Source organism: Rhipicephalus microplus, chromosome X, assembly GCF_043290135.1.
Source record: "Rhipicephalus microplus isolate Deutch F79 chromosome X, USDA_Rmic, whole genome shotgun sequence".
Taxonomy (NCBI): Eukaryota; Metazoa; Arthropoda; class Arachnida; order Ixodida; family Ixodidae; genus Rhipicephalus; species Rhipicephalus microplus.
This window is the reverse complement of record NC_134710.1, coordinates 241,261,371-241,281,549: the sequence shown is the minus strand read 5'-3', so window position 1 is coordinate 241,281,549 and position 20,179 is coordinate 241,261,371. Positions and strand designations below refer to the sequence as shown.

Here is a 20,179-nt window from a genome sequence, read left to right as displayed (position 1 = left end):
TAACCCTTTCAGCCTGGATTTTTTATTTTGGTTGGATACACTTTTTGTGCGCGTTTTTCTCACAGTTAGGACTTCAGAAGACCACAAAGAAAAAAAATTGAGCCACTGGTACAAGCATTTTTGGATTAATTAACGTGGCACCAAATTTGGTAATCAGAGCTCAGTGTTAGAAAATGAAATAAAGATGGGCTCTTTTTTCTGCCAATCAATGGTGTACTCAAAATAAAAACCAACGTCTGACTTTTCAGCCTAATACTCACTGAAACAGCTTCCGTACGTCGTCCCAAAAATGGCGCTTCCCCACCTCAACTTTCGCGCCTCGGCTTCACGGCAGCCCTCGGTCGCACTTCTTCTTTGTGGCTGATACCTCTGCAAACGTGCCGCAATATTGGTGTCAATCAGAGTGCGGATCATTAAAGAACTATGCCCCCAAGAATGAGCAGTATTGGTTAAGTTTCCGAGATACTATAGGGGAAAGGTTGTGCGGTGTCGTCAAGTGACGACGCCAGGGCCGAAAGGGTTAAATAAGCACTTCTATGGCACAAAAGTAACACCAGGAAGTTTTTGGAGAGCTATTTCAGAAATTAACATTAACCTAATGTTTGCCTTTAGTGCCTTTTTTACACCTGTGCTTTTTGTTCACAGCCTGTCAAACTTGGGACGATATGTAGGATCGGCCGAGTTTCGCGAAACTCGGGATAATTCTGAGCTCTGGCAACATCCCCTTATGAACGAGCCAACAATATAAAAAAAGTCTCATCCCCCCTCCCCCTCGGCGCACTGCGTTTCTTTGGTTATGATAAAACCAGTCATCGCGTCAAGGACAGTCGACTAAGTTGGGTAGTGTTTTGCTTACTAACGTGACGCTATGAACTATGCTTATTAAGGTGACGTTAGTGATGAGCACGCTAAGTAAAACCATGTTGATTAGCCCTTACTAATATGATGACAATTAGAAACCTGCTAATCAGGAAAACGTTTCTTAGCTGCATACTGATATGGCTTTTCTAATTGCACCTGAGATAATTGACTTTTCATTGAAGCCCCATCAATCAGGACAAGACAGCTTATTGTAATGGTTCTTAAGCCTCAGTCGATTAGTACAATAAAATTAAGACAGAGCTGATGCTGTCTTCACTTCGAAGCCGACCACACGCATGAGTAGACGACCAACTTAAAAAACTGCAAGAAGCTGTTATCAGAAGCTCCCTTATGGCTCCAGCCTTGCACAAGTAGTGTAAGCTCACCAAACTATTTAGCCGCAAATAAGCTTGCCTGCTACTTGGCGTTTGACGCATAAAACGCTTGACACTCACGAGTTTAGCTCGTGGCTTCTCAAAATCAACGAGTTTGTATTCCAGTTCACGCGTCAATCAGTTTGATTAATTAGACGCCCGCGGTGAAGATCGGGTACGCCTCCCACAATTTCTCTTGCCGAGGAGCCGTACTCACGTCGAGTGGCGCGATTAATCTATCAGCTTTATCGTACTGACTATGCACACACGCATGCAGAAGTAGAAGTGATATCACCACGTGCATGCGATGTCTCGCACTCAATTTCGCTGCGCTCCCGACGTTTACAATCACACCTACGTTGCCGCCATGATGCGAGCGCCCCTGGTGACCACCTGTTCTTATATTTATTGGAGATATAGGTGAAACGAGCAGCACGAGAGGGCTGTGTGTGCGCCCTTGCTGCCTTCGAGAGAGGAAATTTTTATGCTGCAGGAGGAACGAAAAACCCTGTTCGAAACACGACATACGCCCACGAACACGAATGTGGGAGGCGCTTGTTGAGTTGGCATCCCGCTGACGTCGCACTGTTAAAATGTTTACTGAGTGGCAGCGGTGACGTTTTTAAACGCGGTGTTTCTTTTATCACCGTCGCAAACGTCCAACATGCGTTTCCAACGACACGCGCATTCCTGTAGTCAATTTTATCAACGCTCGTATCACGCGCTCCACACTGTCTTCATGTCAGGGCCACCGCTGAGCGATCTCGGAGCAAATTCATCTGCACGGGAAGCTCGGGTCATCCTGCAAGCACCCTTGTTATCAGTTTGTAACCACAAAATGTATTCGTTATATTTCTAGGTTTCGCACTATACCTACACTCCAATCATTGTTTTATGTTGATTCATCGCAGACTGGCTTCACTTTCCTCTAGTGTTCTTAAAGGCACCGAGATACAGGGCCAGGAATTAATACGTTCCCATGGAATTCTGTGTGAATGTTTTGACATTCCAGTAAATCACGTCTATGCGCTTAGCAACAGAAACGTGAAAACAGGCGCTGTTTATATAATGAAGCGTGATACTAACGCTTGATTAATTGTTGCGGTCATAATAAAAAAACATGCAAAAAACTGGAAATTCATAAGGATAATATGTGTTTGTGTTCGCACAATAAAAAAATAAATAAAAAAATAACTAAATAATCTTCCAGCGTGTATATAGACACATACATGCATGGAGAGGATACAGCGGAGCAGAATTCCGTAGGAGTTGTGGTAAAACAGTAAAAAACAACAAAAAGAACAGATATCACGGTTATCACTCGATATCGCACGTGTTAAGTACGATTTCTCGTGAGCGAGAACCGACCACAAAGTTGATGTGCAGTTTTAAAGTCTTCATATCAATGGCAAGCGCCCGATTTGGGAGGTCTTCTTGAACAAAAAAAAAAATGAATTGCAAAACAATTGTGGCGTTTATTGTCGCAAGCGTTTTCCGGAATTGAAAGGCTTCAATTTCGGCTCGTTGCAACATCATGTCTCGAGAAGAACGAAACGTTGTTCCGAAATTCATGTTTTTATTTTAACGTGCACCAAAAGAACAAAGGGTTGATTCAAAGGCCTGTTATTGTAATTTGCAACATACGGTCTTCGTAGCAAGGTTGTCAAATGAAGCGCAGCGTTGTAGATGTAAGCGTGCTTGTGAGTCGATGTATTAAAAAATTGCATCGGAGCATAGCACAGCTGCTGCAACAATTGAGACTCGCTAATAAGATGAACGTGAAATAACAGACTCCCACGCGCCGGCGCGTGGGCGTCTCTTACGAAAACGAAGCTTTCTCCACGTAAGCGAGCGGGATTAAGCGCGCGCAGGTTACGTTGTTTCTTGCTGAATAGATAAGTCATATGGCTCCATAGATTGAACGACGAAGTATAGCCTGTAAAAGGCACTTGTTCTACTGCACGAACACTAAATCATTCCATAAAACCAGGACATCTGGTGCCTAGAAACGGGCATGTCGAAATAACATCGACTGCATATTTCCAAAACGCACACTATTAGACGGCTTCAAACTTGGTGAATACAGATAACCCCTTTTTTGACAACAGCCTATATTCCAGCTGTAAATGGTAGGAAAGTTCGACCAGAAGAATGCCGTAGTGAGCGCAGCTCTGTAATACACTGCGTCAGAAAACAGACCACAATGTAAAACCTGTACAGAATATGGTCGGCCTATAAGCGTGTTTAAATCCCACGTGACTCTTCATGAAATAGTGAATGATAGCATCTTTGTTGTCCCGAATTTTTTTCTTTCGAAGCCGCACTGACTGTACGCTTATTCGTGGACAATGCTCGCGAATTGTCATGAGCCACTGGGACTCAAGTGGCCTTAATTGTGTACAGGTGTGCAGCCTAACTCATTGTGAACACGCCTCTCATCAGCTTTCTTTAATCGGTGAGCTTTATATCGATAAACTTCGTCCTCGTGACACTGCTACAGGCAACGAGGCTGCTATCAGCTATACTGCATACAACGCTAACTCGAACGAGTCTAGTTTTGTTCAGATTTCAACTACTGCATTCAAAATACGCGGGGTTCATAAACATATACTTGAACAGCCACTACCGAGTTTGGTAGGCTGAAGTTCGTGGATTGCGGCTTGGGGAAGTTTAACGGCCATGTTTCTATTTGAAGATGAACAGATCTGCGTCCCCCTCTCCCTCACACACACACACACACACACACTTCAGAAGTTTTCGCCACTTAATTTACATAAGTAAATTACTGCACCATGTTAGCGACAAACAAGCATAAAACTTTTTTACAATGCGAAGAAGCTAGATAAAAACGTGGGGCGCCAACAAATAAACAAAAGGGTGAGGATGGTGCCCAAGCTCACCGTGATGTCATGGGTTATAACGATATTCTACAGGGCTTTTAGTTAACTGTAATATGCAACTATATACTAATTAGCGTTTGAAGAGAGCCAAGACAATCTTAAATGTCAGGTAGAACTAACAGTCAATGCTAAAAATTCAGGGACGACACTGTCACGCACCAGCACTTGGTTTAAAGTGAAAAACGAAATGTAGAACTGTTAGTCTATGTTACCTATTCCAGAAATCAATTTCTTGTCATAGAATTGACGAAAATAGGTATAAAGGAATGATTCATTGGTAGAAAGAGATTAGTCTTTTCCTTTTGCATCTCAATATTTCGCTCACTGACACACCACAATCCAGTTAGAGCATTCTTGGTTGGTTATGTTATTGAACCAAAGTAGAAAAACGAACTACTGTAAAAGGCAGAAGTCTCACGTTCCTTACACCTAAAAAAATATATAAGGACCATATAAAGTAATGCCGCAAGGTAATAGAAAACGTAGGATAGCAGAAAAAAAAACATAGTAATACACACCTATTTTTTCCCACCAGGAGCGTAGACAAAGATTTTTTTTCAGAAGGGGGGGGGGTGAGTTCAAACAGTCCTAGTGTATGTTCGTGCGTGCGTTAGTATGGTGCGTGTATATATACGCAAACAAAATTGAAAAATTTGGGATGCGTTTGAACCCACTTTCCTCCGGGCTACGTCCCTGTCGCACACGTTCAAAAATGCAAATACATAGGCCCAGGTTCATTGAGTATGCACGGATGGAGCTCCTGTAGTCAGCCATGACGCCACGTTTCGTAGGTATACATTTAGCTAAATGTGGTTTCTTCCTAAGTTATCGCGTGTGGCAAGCCGCATGGCCTGGGTTGTTTGCAATGCCAGAAATTTTCAGTGGGCGTACTTCAAGCCATCGTATCTCGAAACAGATATAATTTGCAGATTCCTAAAGCGTTCGTTATTTGACGTATGCATGTGGGAGGTAGTGGCCAGATACTGCACCAGGGTGGCCAATCCTTCTCTGGTGAGGGAGTGCGTTCCCGGCGGTGGTTACCGGTAAGGCCGCACCCCAGGCCTCTTAATGCAGTTCCATCACCACGCGGATTTTTTTATCCGATTGGGAACTGCGGAGCACCAGGATTTGAACCACGGACCTTTTGCATGCGAGGCGGATGCTCTAACCACTACGACATCGCTGCAACCTACTAGGGCGAGAATTGCAACTCATGATTACGGAGTTAGACAAGGAGAGCAGAAAGGTGGGTCTTAAAATTAATCTACAGAAAACGAAAGTAATGTACAACAACCTCGGAAAAGAGCAGCGCTTCGAGATAAGTAATAGTGCACTTCAAGTTGTAAAAGACTATGTTTACTTAGGGCAGGTAATAACCGCGGAGCCAAACCACGAGATTGAAGTAACTAGAAGAATAAGAATGGGGTGGAGGACATTTCGCAAGCACTCTCAAATTAAGACAGGTAGATTGCCACTATCCCTCAAGAGGAAGGTATATAACAGCTGTATCTTGCCGGTACTTAGCTATGGAGCAGAAACCTGGAGACTTACAAAGAGGGTTCAGCTTAAGTTGAGGACGACGCAGTGAGCGATGGATAGGAAAATGGCAGGTGTAACTTTTAGAGACAAGAAGAGAACAGAGTGGATTAGGAAACGAACGGGGGTTAAGGATATCATAGCTGAAATCAAGAAGAGGAAATGAACATGGGCCGGGCATGTAGCGCGTAGACAGGATAACTGCTGGTCATTAAGGGTAACTGACTGGATTCCCAGAGAAGGCAAATGGGTTAGGGGGAGACAGAAAGTTAGGTGGGCAGATGAGATTAAGAAGTTTGCGGGTATAAATTGGCAGCAGCAAGCAGAGGACCGGGTTAACTGGCGGAACATGGGAGAAGCCTTTGTCCTGCAGTGGACGTAGTAAGGCTGATGATGATGATGATGATGATGATGGTGATGATGATGATGATGATGATGAAAGCGCCCGTTGAAGCGCGACGTTGATGCGGTGGACGTGCCTCGGCCTGCGCCACTTGGTCGCTTGAAAAGTACTTTTCATCAAGCCGCGACCACAGTGCAAGCTCTCACGAGCCACGCGCAGCTGCCGTCAACACGCCGTTGAAGGCACGCTGGCGCACCACACGCTGCGATGTGCGCACGCATTCCGGGTTCTCCCCCCGAGGCTTAATGGGAAGTAATCGGCTGCTCTCATTATCCGCGTAGGGAGACCGTATACAAAGCATGCGCTCCCTTGTTCGAACGTCATTGAGCCCCTTACGTCAATTCAGAGTTTTAGCAGCCATTGAACTGAACGGCTTCTTCACCAGCTCTTGCGCGTACGTATTTCGAGTTTTGTCAAGTGTTCTTCAGCGCGCGAGCATGCCCTCGATTCGCTCTTAACAGGTGGTAGTATGAACTTTACAGAAATAAAGCGCCCTGTGTTGTTATTGTTTGCCATAACCCTAAAAATTTTGTTCCTTCATTTACGAAGGTGCTTTCAAACAGTGTTTTTATGAGAAAACATCTAACTGCTCACTGAGAGAAAAAAAGACAAAGAGAAACCACACATTTCAATTCACCGCTCTCTTCAAGCAAGTCCCGTGATCGCGAGTTGCCCTGATGCCTGGGCTATGCGTGCACTCATTGTTCGTGCAAGCTCTCGCTTTCGTTAAAACTGCGTGTCGGTAATTGTTAAGATTAAAATGAATGTAAAAAAACAATAAACACGAGAAAATTAACTTGGCGGTCGCGATTTTCAAACTTACGACCCCGCGCTTAACAGTCGAATGTCTCACTGCGCTAAGCTATCGTCTGTTAGCCAGCATGCAGGTCTATGCAATCTGCTTGATTACGCCATGCTTGAGAAACCGAAATTTTAACGTCACAGCTTTCAGCACACCTGAATTGTGGGCACAAGAAGCATGATATGACAAAGCCGAGGGCAAGGACCTGCTATCTAGGTATAGCGTAGCGCATGGTCCGTGTCTCTCTCTCTCTCACTATGCTTGCGTCAAGAAGAGAAGAGAATGGTAGAGCAGGAAGGGTAGGGAGGTCAAACAGTTCAGGATAACCAGTTTGCTACCCTACACGTGGGAAAGCGAAGATTGAATGAATGAGAGGAAAGGGACAGAAAGCTACCCCACCGCACAGCACGTGCACGAGCACCTAGTCAGTAAGAATCCAATAATCTGGCGTAGAACGTGACATCACTCTCACAGCTGCTTCGCCATTTCCGTCTTCCTCAAAAACTCCAGCAGTGCTTTGGTCACCTTCAGCTGCATTGTCCTTTGTCGACGACATGCTAGAACAGATTCAACAGACGTTTGTCTATTGTCAAGGCGCGCTATAATGGACGCCAGTGATTGTCTCTGCACATTTTTGACCGGACAGTCACACAGTATGTGGTGTAGCGTCTCCTCATAATTACGAAAATAGCAGAGTGCATTGTCGGCCATCCCGATGTGGAATAAATATGATTTCGCAAATGCCACACCTCACCATAACTGACAAAGCTGTGTGGGCTGTTTTCGGTGAAGTCCATTTTGCATATAGGGTTACATCAAAGAGCGCAGGCGGTGTTGATGAGTGGTTCGGTTGATCTGGCTGCTTGGTGGGCACCAAAAAGAGAGCATTATCTCCTGTGCAAGTCACCACGAAGGCTGCTGGCCGAGTCAGACCTTGAAAGTGGTATGGCATCCTCAAGTGTGCCATCGAGAGCTGCCCGAGTAGCATTACTGGCGTGTCCGTTTCCTATGACGCCGCTGGGTAAAATTTACTTGAGTGGGCCATATGGTTGGAGAGACTGGTTGAAATGACACAATGAAATCTCGGCAACGTAAGAGTTTGGTACGTAACACTTTAACAGCATAAGTTTCTTACACACTGCACCCACGCACGCAAATAGAAACTCCTCATAAGCAGATGCTACGAAGAGAGTATGAAAGAATGTGCGTCAGGTTGTGACCTCCTAATTTAAAATATAACACAGGAAACACCGTAACTTTACAGTTAACCGGAAGGTGTCCCATACGTTATGTATACGCAGTTGGCCAGAAATTTACATGCGTTATGACATCATCGAAAAACAACAAGAAGTTGTAATTTCGACTGCTCACGTGCGAGTACAGAGCAAATATTATGCTAAAAAACAAAGAAGTGGTTGTCTTCTCCCAACGTGTAAGCATTTTTTTACAGTCACTGTGCACTCAGGAAATGATGTCGCGGCGCGTGTGATACACAAGTAGATTTACTTCTATTACTTTGCTTTTCGCATGTCACACTCATTCCCCTGTCTGATCGTTCATTTGAACTTAATTAGGAATAAAATGTTCACGCATAACTAACCCCGCTTCAGGGAATATCGTCAGTTAGCAAAGCTGCATACGTATAGTAATTACCTAGCAAGGACATTCAGGGTAATTGGAAGCAATCACGAAGATACTCATGACATTTGCACGACTTGTTCTTTTCCACTCATGCGAAGATATCAGGGAATATCTCAAGCGCGTCCGCCTGTGCGACAATTTTTCCCCATGGAGACACTGCGAGAGCTGAAAACGCGCGAGAAAGGAAAGGACATCAGCCTTTCTTGCTGAGCTTTATTCCTCGTTTTTCTTTTCTGCGCCAATAATCACGAAAGCGGCTGCGCGTAAAACGCAACACAAATGGAAGCGGAAGAGCTGTACTGAGCAGCTGAAGCCCTCGATCATACCTTGACAACTGCTACCACGCGGAAAGCCGTGCCCATGCATCATATAATCTAATTAAATCTGAATACGCGACAACGAGGTGGAACTTTTCCTTATATGCAGGAGCATATACCACTTTGCGCTTGGAGTTTTCCCGCTTTTGTTTATTTAATACAATTGCAGCTACAGTTACCGCACGCTCCGCTGAATAACACGGGAGAATGAATCACTACCAGTGAACGCCGTACATTAAAAACCATGTTTCATGCTTTGAATGGCTTAGTGATCTCAAATGTCACTGCACAAAAACCATTACACTTGTCAGCAAAATGAAACTTCTCTCACATAATTATTTCGCAGAAGCTTGACGATATTACACGGCGTAAAAAAAAACAGCGAGTAGTAGGAAATTATTCAGCCGAGAATCACTGAAAACGATGAAGTTAATTTCATCATCATCGACGTCGTGAACTGCCGCCCGCTTTTTCGGCTCGTGAGCCTCCGTAAAACGTCTGACACGTACCAGCTTAAGGCTCTTCGTCAAACACGCCGACAAACAGCGCGCCAAGTGCAGCGCGCTATACATCACTCGCTGCCAGCAAAACTAACAGAAAAAGCGAATAGGCAGAATAAAGTAGGTGGACCTAAATGTATGGCGACGCGATCACTCGTGGGTGAAATCTCCACTAATTAGTGGCGGAGACATTAATTCTACGTCCATCCACAAAGACAAGTGATCATTGACGTAATAACGCGGAAGACACGCACAAACTTTGACAGAAACCGAGCACAAAAATGTGCGCGGTAGGGGCGAAGAATGACCGTTATTTATTTGCGCCCAATTATACAGCGTCCGAACAAAGCCTGATCTTTTTGAGGATGAATTTTTCGCGCCTCCACTGCTTAATTTTTTTTATCTCGATATCTATAGCTATATCAGCATGAATGCTTCAAGTGCTTAAATGCTAATAAGGGCTTTTAGAAAGAGCAGAGTTTTTCATTCTTTTTCTACGGGGTGTCGAGGGGATTTATGACACTGCTGTCAATCCCAGGCAGGGAGGAGTGCCAAAACACGCCGTGCGACAGGATTTTTTTTTCGCTCGCACTAAACAGCCGATTAATTCCGACCGCGGAACTGGGCCCTTCGCGATGAATAGAAAGGCAGCCAGAGAAGGGCCATCCAGTGGGGGCGCCATAATTTTGCCCATGCGCGCGAGAGAAGACGAGAATGGCAGAGAACTATCAATAATTGCAGCGTGCTCCCGGTTGTACACATATACGTATAACGCACCTTGGGCTCACATTGGAAATATATATAGTGTAAGTTAGAATAACGTATTCTCGGTGGGACACGTACAGTCTTGCACAATTAAACTAAGCGCCACAAGCAAACGAGAACGTACAATCGGCGTTAAGTGAAACCCGAACAGCGGCAAGCATTAGCAACGGTATAGTGCGCAAAGTCCAGTCATCACAGTGGACATCCGGAGCGCTGCCAAATCAAAGTGATGCGCGCAAGTCAATGGTGCTGACTAGATGGAGCGTACTATATGATTGTAATGCTGGCCGCTGCTATGAAGGCGATAGCATGGTATAACTTCAGCTACGCTATTATTCAGTAATTATATTGCCATTACATAGTGTCAAAACTTTTTTTACGCGAAGTCAAGCCGTGTATGCATTCATCTAAATGCAACTGCACGCTCGAATTTTCTTCGTCTAGCACTATTTGTTCCAAGAGAGCGTTGGTCACGTTTCATCTGCTTTGCGCGAAGTGTAAAATTTAAATTCAAGTCGGAAACAACGCTGAAATCAGTTACATCACCTTCACGTGCCAGAAGGTCAAAGCCTATTGAATGTGAAAAGTGAATGTCAATTAGTTGTACGTTTTTATGTGATCAGTGTTACGTTCCGGTTTTGAAGGAGAACCTATTCGAAGCACTGAATCTGCTTTTTCTTTTCAGAATACGTTCCACAACGTGCACTACATTTTCCTATAGGGTAAACGTCGTTCAACATTTAGATATGGCCTCCTTGTGCCTCTTCATCTTGGAGGCTTTCGTTCTGCCGATTGCCATTGTCCGGGATCACCGCGAAAAAGCTCTGCCTCCTCAAGAAAATCTACAAATAAGGTAGAGGGAAGCACAACAAAATGAAAAAGGAAGCCTGAGAAAAAGCAGTGACATCCGGCTGACGTCGGAGAAAATACGGACTTCCTTGGAAACCAACATCTCAGGCTCTAAAAGCAAGAACAATGAATAATGATTGAACATAGTGAGGCTGAGGAAGGAAAGCTGGGGCACCCATCTAGCGTTCATTCAAGAGGTAGACCCCTATCTGTTCTAGTTACCTCAGTGCTAGAGGATTAACCACGCGACGGTCCATAAGGGTTAAGAAACGATGACCCGAGAGGTTTAGATAAAAAAAAAAGGACGGGGTGAACGACAACAACAAAGGCTTTGCTCAAATCTCAATGTATGATGCTAGATTGGTTCTAACATTAAATTACTTTCAAGGTGCAAGGCATTCAACTTACGACGTTTATAGTCATTAGGATTAGGCTCCACGACTCACGCTATATAGTATCGCGCATTTATTGCTAGCCTAACGACCAGATAGCGCAAGGAGGTCCGTTACTTGAGCTTCGACACACTTTAGAAAGAGTGTTTTTCGCTTCACTGCTTGATATAATGCTATGTAACAATGTTCGGAAGCATAACAATGTAATAATTTCGCAAGCACTTCTACGGCCCTATAATCTTGCAATTATAATGTGTGGTACCCTACTATGATTGCTTTAGGAGGTGGTAATGCTTGACCGTGTACAGTTACTGTCCCAGTCCTACGTCAACTACGCGTATGATAGCTGCACTGTGAACCGTATTTGGGGATTGTTCACTTCAATGGGGTAACTCAATATACTGAAGCGCTCTAATGATGCGCCGGCCATGTTTGCCCACCCCAAACACCTGCTGGACTGTCTCCGAATTCTTCGTAGAAATAAAATGTTCTTCAACTACGATGATTTCCCGAAAGGGCACACTTATTTCCCTACGTGTAAAAAAACTGCAGCCAGATAGAGATTGAAATCATGACAAAACTAAAAAAACGTAGATTCCTTTGTTATAGGAATGTCTAAAACACGTAAGTAAAACGTGTTCTTACTGAAATAATTTAATGTACGTTGATATAAGAGGTGCTTACACAATGTTCATTGGTGTTTGAACCTTCTTGGTGTTTGACAGCTACGGCATCGTTTAAGGTAAATGCATGCACGTTGAAGCTTAGTCACACATAGACATCGTGATGACTGACGTCCATGATTAATGAACAAACAAACCTTTGAGGTCATAGTTAGCATTTTTTCAAGGTTCTGGTACCCTCCCCTTCACGAGACACTTCGTAAACAGGGTGATCAGCTTTTATAACACAATCTGTTCTTTGTCTTTCATCATATCTGATGTTACCTGATCCTCACCAGCCGCTTCACCTCCAGCTTTGAACGATGGAAAGAAAAATGACAGGCGTAATCATAAGACCCAAGAAAAGAGCAGAGTGGGTCAGGGAACAAACCGGGGTTCAGGGTATTATAGTTAAATCAAGAAGAATTAATGGACATGAGCCGGGCACGTAGCGCGTAGGCAGGATAGCCGCTGGTCATTAAGGGTAACTGACTGGATTCCCAGAGAAGGCACGCAGGTGAGGGGGAGACAGATAGTTAGGTGAGCAGATGAGATTAGGAAGTTTGCAGGTATAAAGTGACAGCAGCAAGCACAGGACCGAGTTGACTGGCGGGACATAGGAGAGGCCTTTGTCTGGCAGTGGGTGTAGTCAGGCTGCTGCTGCTGATGATGATGTCATAGATGCTTGTGGTAGCTATAGTAGTTAACAGTGAGAGTGGAACCACAGAAAGTGATGCGACAGACAGAACCTCATGACTGAATGAACGCCTAACTTGGGCTAAGGTCGCCTACTCACGGCATAGTAGAGTTAATGAACACCGCTGCCCGGCCAGAGGGAAACGCAACGCGCGTCCTGTCTTCTCTTTGGCCGGCCACAATTATTCGCGGGGCGAGCTTAAATTGGTAACGTGGAGCTAGGATAAAAAGGCGTGTTTCAGAGGTTGCAGAGCTATGTTTTGTATGGGGGATGCTATGTGCGACGCTGACACTCGTTGTAATGTTGCCACCAGAACGTGTGTTAAGACGTCGACTAAACTGCACTTCTGCTATTGGAAATATGCCATATGTGACGGACACTTAGAAACGACGCGTTGACAGAACTAATCCCAGATGCCATGGTCATGATTCACTATTGCACTTTACCAAGAACGCTGCGAAAAGTCGGTGGCAGATTTAAGAGGCGTATTTTTTACAGCGTGCATATTATGTGTCCATGGCGCAGTTGATAGCGTGCCTGACATCAATTGTCGATTCAGAAGTCATGGTTTCAAATCCTGTTGACGCAACACTTTTTTCTCTGTCTTCTGATCATGCGCATTCTTTCAACGTCCTTTCTGTGACGAAAATATGCCATCAAAGTCTTGTTGAATCTTGGCATAAAACACTTTCGTGTAAAAAAAAAAAACTGCTTGTTTGTCCGAGGCTGTTTCACGACCTCTAAACGTCTGATTTGAGTGATTTAACGAAGCACCCACAATGCCACCTTTGTGTGGCATTGTGGGTGCTTAAGCGTTCATCGGGGTAGAAACGAGGACTGTGTTTCCTATATAGCGGCATGCCATTTATACACGCATGAAACAGCTCTCGCCATGCTATCACTGGAAACACAGATCTCCTATTCAAGGTCGCGCTTCTATATTAGCTCTACTGAGCGCTTTTGATCTCTACTACCACGCATCACTTTGAAAATATACCGTTGATTACTTTATCAGTCATTCGATCCTGTAGCTCTTCGTCGAGCCCGCTGATAAAAAAAAGAAAAAGAAGAGGAAGAAGAAGATGAAAGCGGGCCCACAGTCTGAGCAGTGTCTGCTTGATGTGGTGCAAAGCGGCTTATCAAAATAACAATGAAATACGAAGTTTCATTAAACAGTTACAGGAATGCATAATAAGAACTCTTATTTTTCTTACAGTACCCGAGCATCTAGGAGCTCAATGGACTTGCGAAAGCTGGCTCATGCAGACCCCAACGAATTAAAAAAAGTACATGTGCGGCCTTGCATACACTCAGTGGCCTTCATCGGGAAACATTATTAACTTTCGTTATCGTTTTAACAGTAAAATCACATTAATGAGCCTGCTAATTGCGTAACTTTCGCAAACTACTAAAGCACGTGCGCTCCGTGTAAAAAGCAAGCAATGCATGGTTTTATTGTGGCTTCGTTAGTCATCGGACACTGTGTGCGTATACCTCAGTACCTGGCAAGGCGTACAGTTAATTAGCTAAATAGAGCTTTAGTGTGCACAGCTTGTGTGTGTCCTACCGGCTTGTATTACGTTTAACTTGGGAGATACAGCCTCCGTCTCACACATTAAACTAAGCGCAGAAAACTAAGGCGAACCAGGCGTGCGCAGGTGCTTTTTATCCGTCTGTTTTACGAAAGCTTAAACTAATGCAGCCATTACTGCTCACGATACGGCCACGATTAAAAAAAGAAGATTTAAATTAGCAGTCGTTGACGACGTCGTTCTCCAAAAAAAAAATATGAAACGAAATTAGGTAAATTTCATACACAAACTGTGTGCATAATATAGTTTTGGCGATCGTACTATCCGCCCTGATTGTTAGTTTGTTTGATTTAGACGTATGCGGGAATAAAGCCTTGCGAACACCTTCGACTGCAGGACGCGTCTATATCCAGGGACAACCTTGTGTGGCTTTGAAGCAAAGGTTACGGCTGCACGACCAATCCACTCTGCAACCATCACTGCTCAGTATACGTAAAAAAATGCCACGCAAAACGCGCGATCTCACATTTGTAGCTTCCACTTCACCGCCACAGTGCAGTGGTCTAGAACCCAGCGAGGCGATCTAAAAAACCGCCAATTTAGAGCCTGCCATCTTTCAGCTGCGACAAGTGTTGCAATAAGGCAGGTGATTCAGTATCGAGTTGACATGTGATACACCCGTGTTATGACTGAAAGTGGCGCGAAAGGTTTAGGTGGCTGAAGTCATGTATTAGGAATAGAAATATTGATGAAGAGGCACTAACGGTAAGCAAAAAATCGAAAATGCTCTGGAGTGCGCACGCGGCGTTACTCTACGCGAGGGCATCTCCCATTCATTGCTAGCATAACGACCAGGTAGCGCAAGGCAGTCCATCACTTGCGCTTCTGTTTCTTGAGAAGAAAATTAACAAATTTTTTTTGTGTGTGCGGATGGCAGAAGGCTCGTTCGTTTATTATCGTCAAGTGAAGCTGTACGCTGGTGGTCTATTTTGGCTTTCCCAGTTTCAGAAAAGTGCACCTAAAGAAAACAAAGACCACACACATACCTTTGTTTGCTTGTTAGAGATGCGCCTCAAATATCTTCATTACTCTAATGGAACACGGAACTCGCTAACGCGATTAAAATCGTCTTTTTCTTGTAGCCGCCAATCGGACTTTAAGGGAACACAGCGTTTAACTCATGTCTGTTCAATATAGAAATTTTCATCAAGAAGGCGCTTTAACCAATATGCATTGGATGGCAGCTTACAGACGTGCCGCCCAGTTTCGAAGCAACGGGTGTCATGTCGTATTTGCACCGCGTTCAATTCCATCCAATCTAGATCCACGAAAACAGGTCGATGCAATAACGCAGCGTGCGGCGCATGTTTAGCAAGGGAGACGGCCAAGCGGTGTTCCAGACCACTGCAGCGCCACAAAGGTTGCCCCCGAGTGTATACCTACGGGCGCGGCGGCGGCGAGGCCGTGGGCGGCAGAGACGTCTCTCCTCCCGGGAGGGCTGCCATCCGGCCTGCACGCACCTGGCTGTGGCGTTGCCCGCGCCGCAGAGCTCCCTGCCGCGACGGCCGCCCACTGGATTGGCACTGTGCGTCTTCCCATCATCGCTGCGGCCCCGTTGGCCTGGGCCCACGTTTGGCGCCAGCCTGCACGGACCTGAGGACGATACAGAAGGGAGGGAACGTACCAAAGGCAGTGAGGAAAGGACAAGTGAAAGTTTCGTTTATGCAGTGGTCATTCGTACCTTTCGCGACATTAAACTTCAACGTTGGACATTTAATAGGTTATTTTTTGAGGACGTTGGCTTCATTGCTCACATACAGGACACAGCTGGGCAGCTTGACGAAACAATAACAAAAAAGGCTCATTCAAAAAATTAGACATCGTGACTCTTTTGCTCCCGTCGACTTCTATATAGAGACTTAGAAGAGCCGGGAGATCTGGAACTATGCGAGATCTAGGAGGACTCCTCACTCCGCAGCCGCAGCGCAATGACTGTCACGTCACACGAATTGGCATACCGTATATCTCTCAAGAAATACAAGATTCAACCGTTTTGTGCCAGGTCAGCTACCACGCAAACGTCGTGCCGTAAATGAAGTAATTGTAGCACCAGACCAGTTTAGCATTCTGGAAATGGTTCTTTTCTCGTGAGTGACTATCGCTCATGCTCCTGACCTTTTTTTCATCCCATTAATTTAAAAAGATGCACACAAATTGCATGGTATAGCGCAATCCTACCATTTCTGTCTGAAGATAGAACAACGCTGTTTTCGTCACTGTTGTTAAGGCAGCTGAGGCATTGAAGGCAGCTAGATTCACACGAATAATTTTTTTTTCTGAGCTCTGAGGAAACGTAGCATTGCGGACGGGGACAACATAAGGAAGCAAATAACACTCCCATGGCGTTATCTCGCCGTGCCTATACTGGCTTGCCATGTTCTTTATAGTATTCAATTTGCACAGTAAAGTACTGTGACTTAGCACCATAAATGTTATTCGCTTCTTTTTGTTTTCCTTGTCCGTATCGCACTACTTAATGCGAACTAATTACACACTAACTATAGCCCAAATATAAACTGCTCACATTACGCAAAACGGAGTGTTTTATTTCTAAGCAGCCGCGCTGTGGTCCTTATGCCGAGCTTTTGTTACTTGCGTAACAGAATGGCTACATCGGGTCTGAATATAGTACTGCTGTGAACACAAGCTGTGGTATATTGCTTAAATTAAAATGTCTCGCCTTGTAAACATACTTGAAATTACGTAAATCTTCAATAACTGAATATGAAAAAAAAAGCGCCATTCTTTGTTAGGGGCTCGTAGGGCTTATACGCAACGGGACACCCATTCACAGGGCTTTTATGTGTACATATAGTTTCACTTAAGAATATTTAGATTTTACTTCTCAATAGTATAGCTGCCTGGTTTGAAAAAAATGATTGCAAAGAATGATTGCAAGAAAGTTTTTCCGACACTATAATGGGCTCGTAATGACTTCTCTGTGTTTGGTGCCTTGTGAAACTGAATTGTTACGATTGGGAGGCGCATGTGCTATCCGCATAGTGATGCCACGGGACCACGACAAGAACCTCGTTTCCCGCATCTGTTTTAAACGATTACATCTATGTTTGCCATTTAGTTTCCGGAATCTCTCACCGGGAGAGCGCCGCTAAATGGCATTCGATTGCAAAATAGTGCAAAAAGAAAACCACGTAGATACAGCAAGAAGACCACACGTGCGCCCGCGCTGTCTCTACGTGAATTTCTTTTCGCGATATTTCACAATGAACTACCAACTAGACCTGTTTTCTGTACTACGGCATTCGATTGTTAACTCTGATTACGCCCGCAATCGGCAATTAGTCAAAGTGAAATATTGAAATGGGTTCCTAAAAATTGAGGCCCGGAATGAAAGGCGGGTACAAGCCAGAATCGTATCAAAGAAAAGCAAGACCCCATCCAGGGCGTCACAGGTGTTTTTGATGAAAATGATCCGCAATAAAATAATGCAGTTCCTCAGCTTGGCGAAGCAGTTCATTGATAAAGTTAGCGTTCATGTCGTATTGGTTTTTCCCTCTATATCCTAGTCTTCATAGAAAAAAAAAGTTAATGTAACAGTTTTTAAGCTATCTTAATACTGAAACGTGGGTCATGATGGTGCACACTAAAGAAAATTCATGTTATGTTGCCACCCTGCCTTCATCTTGCGGAGGATATTGTAGAAAGGCTGAATCACTTAAAAGTGTGAGCCTGATATCCCGATAAAACAATTGAACTTTTCATTGGCTTGTGCTTTCGTAGGGGAAGTTCTCGTGGACATATAGATATGTGCTTCGCAGTAGGGAAGGGATTGTCTTTGGAAGACACAAGTGTCAATTATCCTCATTCGAACACCTGTTGCTTTCCAGTGTTAGGGTTTAGCTTCAATTACATTTCACTTGCACAGGTATCGAACAAATGTGCGATTACACCAAACACATGTATAGTCATTTAGGGCTCATTATTATTTTTAATTAAACACACACACACACACACACACATTCAGAATGAAGAATTTAGGACAGGGGTAGACAAACTGCAGCTCTTATACTTGAATACTGTGCTGCTAGACCACCGACTTCTTGATCAAGCAGTTATGCTTATGTAAACGTATGTAACGTAGCCTTTTGAGAAACCTAGTAGTTAACACAAACGTGTGTATCGGTCATCCTTGAAGATGACAACGTAGTTTCCTAGCCCGGAATATAGTCAAAATGTTTTTTTGCAACTGAAGTATGTATATCCTAATAATGATATCTGAAGATACACGTTTTAAAACAATACGACTATTTAGGCACGGCGTAGCGTTGACGCCGGAAATTTAGACCATCTCGTGTTCTTTAACGTGCACGGACATCGTACAGTACACGGCCATCTAGCACTTCGCCTCGGTCAAAATGCGACTGCTGCGGCCATAATTGAACCTTCAACTTTCACGTCAGCAGCTGAGCACCGTAATCACTATACCACCTCGGTGGACTAGGCCTCTCTCGTCCTGCGAAGCTCTTTTCTGACTCTTCGAGAGTGCTTGCTTGGCTACCCCTGGATGAGGATAGCTTGCACGGCATGCGCTCGTCAGCGGTGGGAATCGACAGGGCAGTACTCACCCCCCGTGCGGCGCCACCGCCGGCGACGTGTGTGGGCGTCGCGTCGCGTCCTCGCGGCCAGGCGGCGGCGGCGGCGCCTGGCGCTGCGGATCTGGCGCACGTGTGGGTGCGATCCGCGCACGCAGCGCGGGAGCTCCGACGGACTCCAGCGGCCGTCCACGCAGGTGGCTCCGGGGGGCCCGTGCAGGATGGTGTAGCCCCGGCGGCACTCGAACATGATCTGCCGGTTGTTGCTCACGCGCCGGACGTACGGTCGGTAGTCGTACATTCCCATGTTGCCAACCAGCAGCACGCGGCCGTGCTCGATCGAGCCCGGGAAGGGGCAGTAGACTGACCGGGAGACACGGGAGAGCAAGCGGCGCCGTTAGTCCCTTTGCTGTGCATCTGCGTGCGCTGCTTTACACGGGATTCCACGTCCCGAAGATCGCGTGTTTTCCACTGACTCAGGCGCACTTGGTAATCGAACACGCTTTCTGTGGTTTTCATTGTTGCGATCATGCGTTATCACGGGGCACCGCTTCGCGAGACGACGACACAATGCGCAGTATGAGAAATTTTGAGAGTAGACTAATTGGAGGTCACTAAAGGGTGGGCTTTACGAGAGGCCACGTTGGCCGAGCAGCTTGCCAGCATGATGGTCAATATCTGTTTTCATAGAAATCCCCTAAGGCTGCACGGCGACATCGGTAACAAGAACAATATTGTAGGGCATCATATACTTCTAAAAAAGTGACATTGTTGTCGTACATCGACACCAGAGGTACTTACATTGCGTAAGCCACGCAATATGTAGCGTCATTTACAATAACCAGCAACATTAAAAAAATATATGTTTCTTCCTTAGGGGGCCAAGGGTGAAATTCGTCGTGGTATGACACATAAACGCGCAATTGTGCTGTCTTTACTTACTTAGAACTGCGATACTTTCAGAACGAGCTGGGACATTGCAGTCTGATGCATTGCATCAGCCTTTGAAACACCTGCATGCAGTGTAGGTCAACCCGCTGTGCCGGTGGTTCATTTACGACCGAGGGTGCCCACTTTTTTATCTGAATATATTGATGACAGCTTGGAGCATTGCGATGTGCCTGAGAGTGCTGCTCAATATATTTCCTTTTTCTAGGTCCGATGTTGGCCATCAAGGGGTCGGTGCCTGTAAAAAACCACTTTCAGCTTTTTTTTTTTTAGATGTCCAGTGTGACAGGACTTCCAACTGCACATTTATCTTGTGGTTGCGGCCTAGCTATAAAGCTTCTTTGCACAGTATTATTATATACTTAATGTGACTTGCTATTTCCCTGA

At 45.0% G+C, this 20,179-nt stretch overlaps 1 protein-coding gene across 2 annotated transcripts in view; it reads right to left on the bottom strand.

The window, feature by feature from the left end:
* The window catches only part of LOC119187743 (Hig-anchoring scaffold protein), a 632,807-nt gene that overhangs the window by 140,409 nt on the left and 472,219 nt on the right, over nucleotides 1–20,179 (bottom strand). The window contains exons 12-13 of one of the 2 annotated variants that reach the window (XM_075878863.1): nucleotides 18,878–19,207; nucleotides 15,675–15,884 (exon numbers count right to left, since the gene is read on the bottom strand). The exons of the other annotated variant lie outside the window; for it this stretch is intronic. Coding sequence (XP_075734978.1) covers nucleotides 15,675–15,884; nucleotides 18,878–19,207 — 540 coding nt within the window. The remainder of the gene's footprint in view (nucleotides 1–15,674; nucleotides 15,885–18,877; nucleotides 19,208–20,179) is intronic. 2 annotated transcript variants of the gene reach the window in all.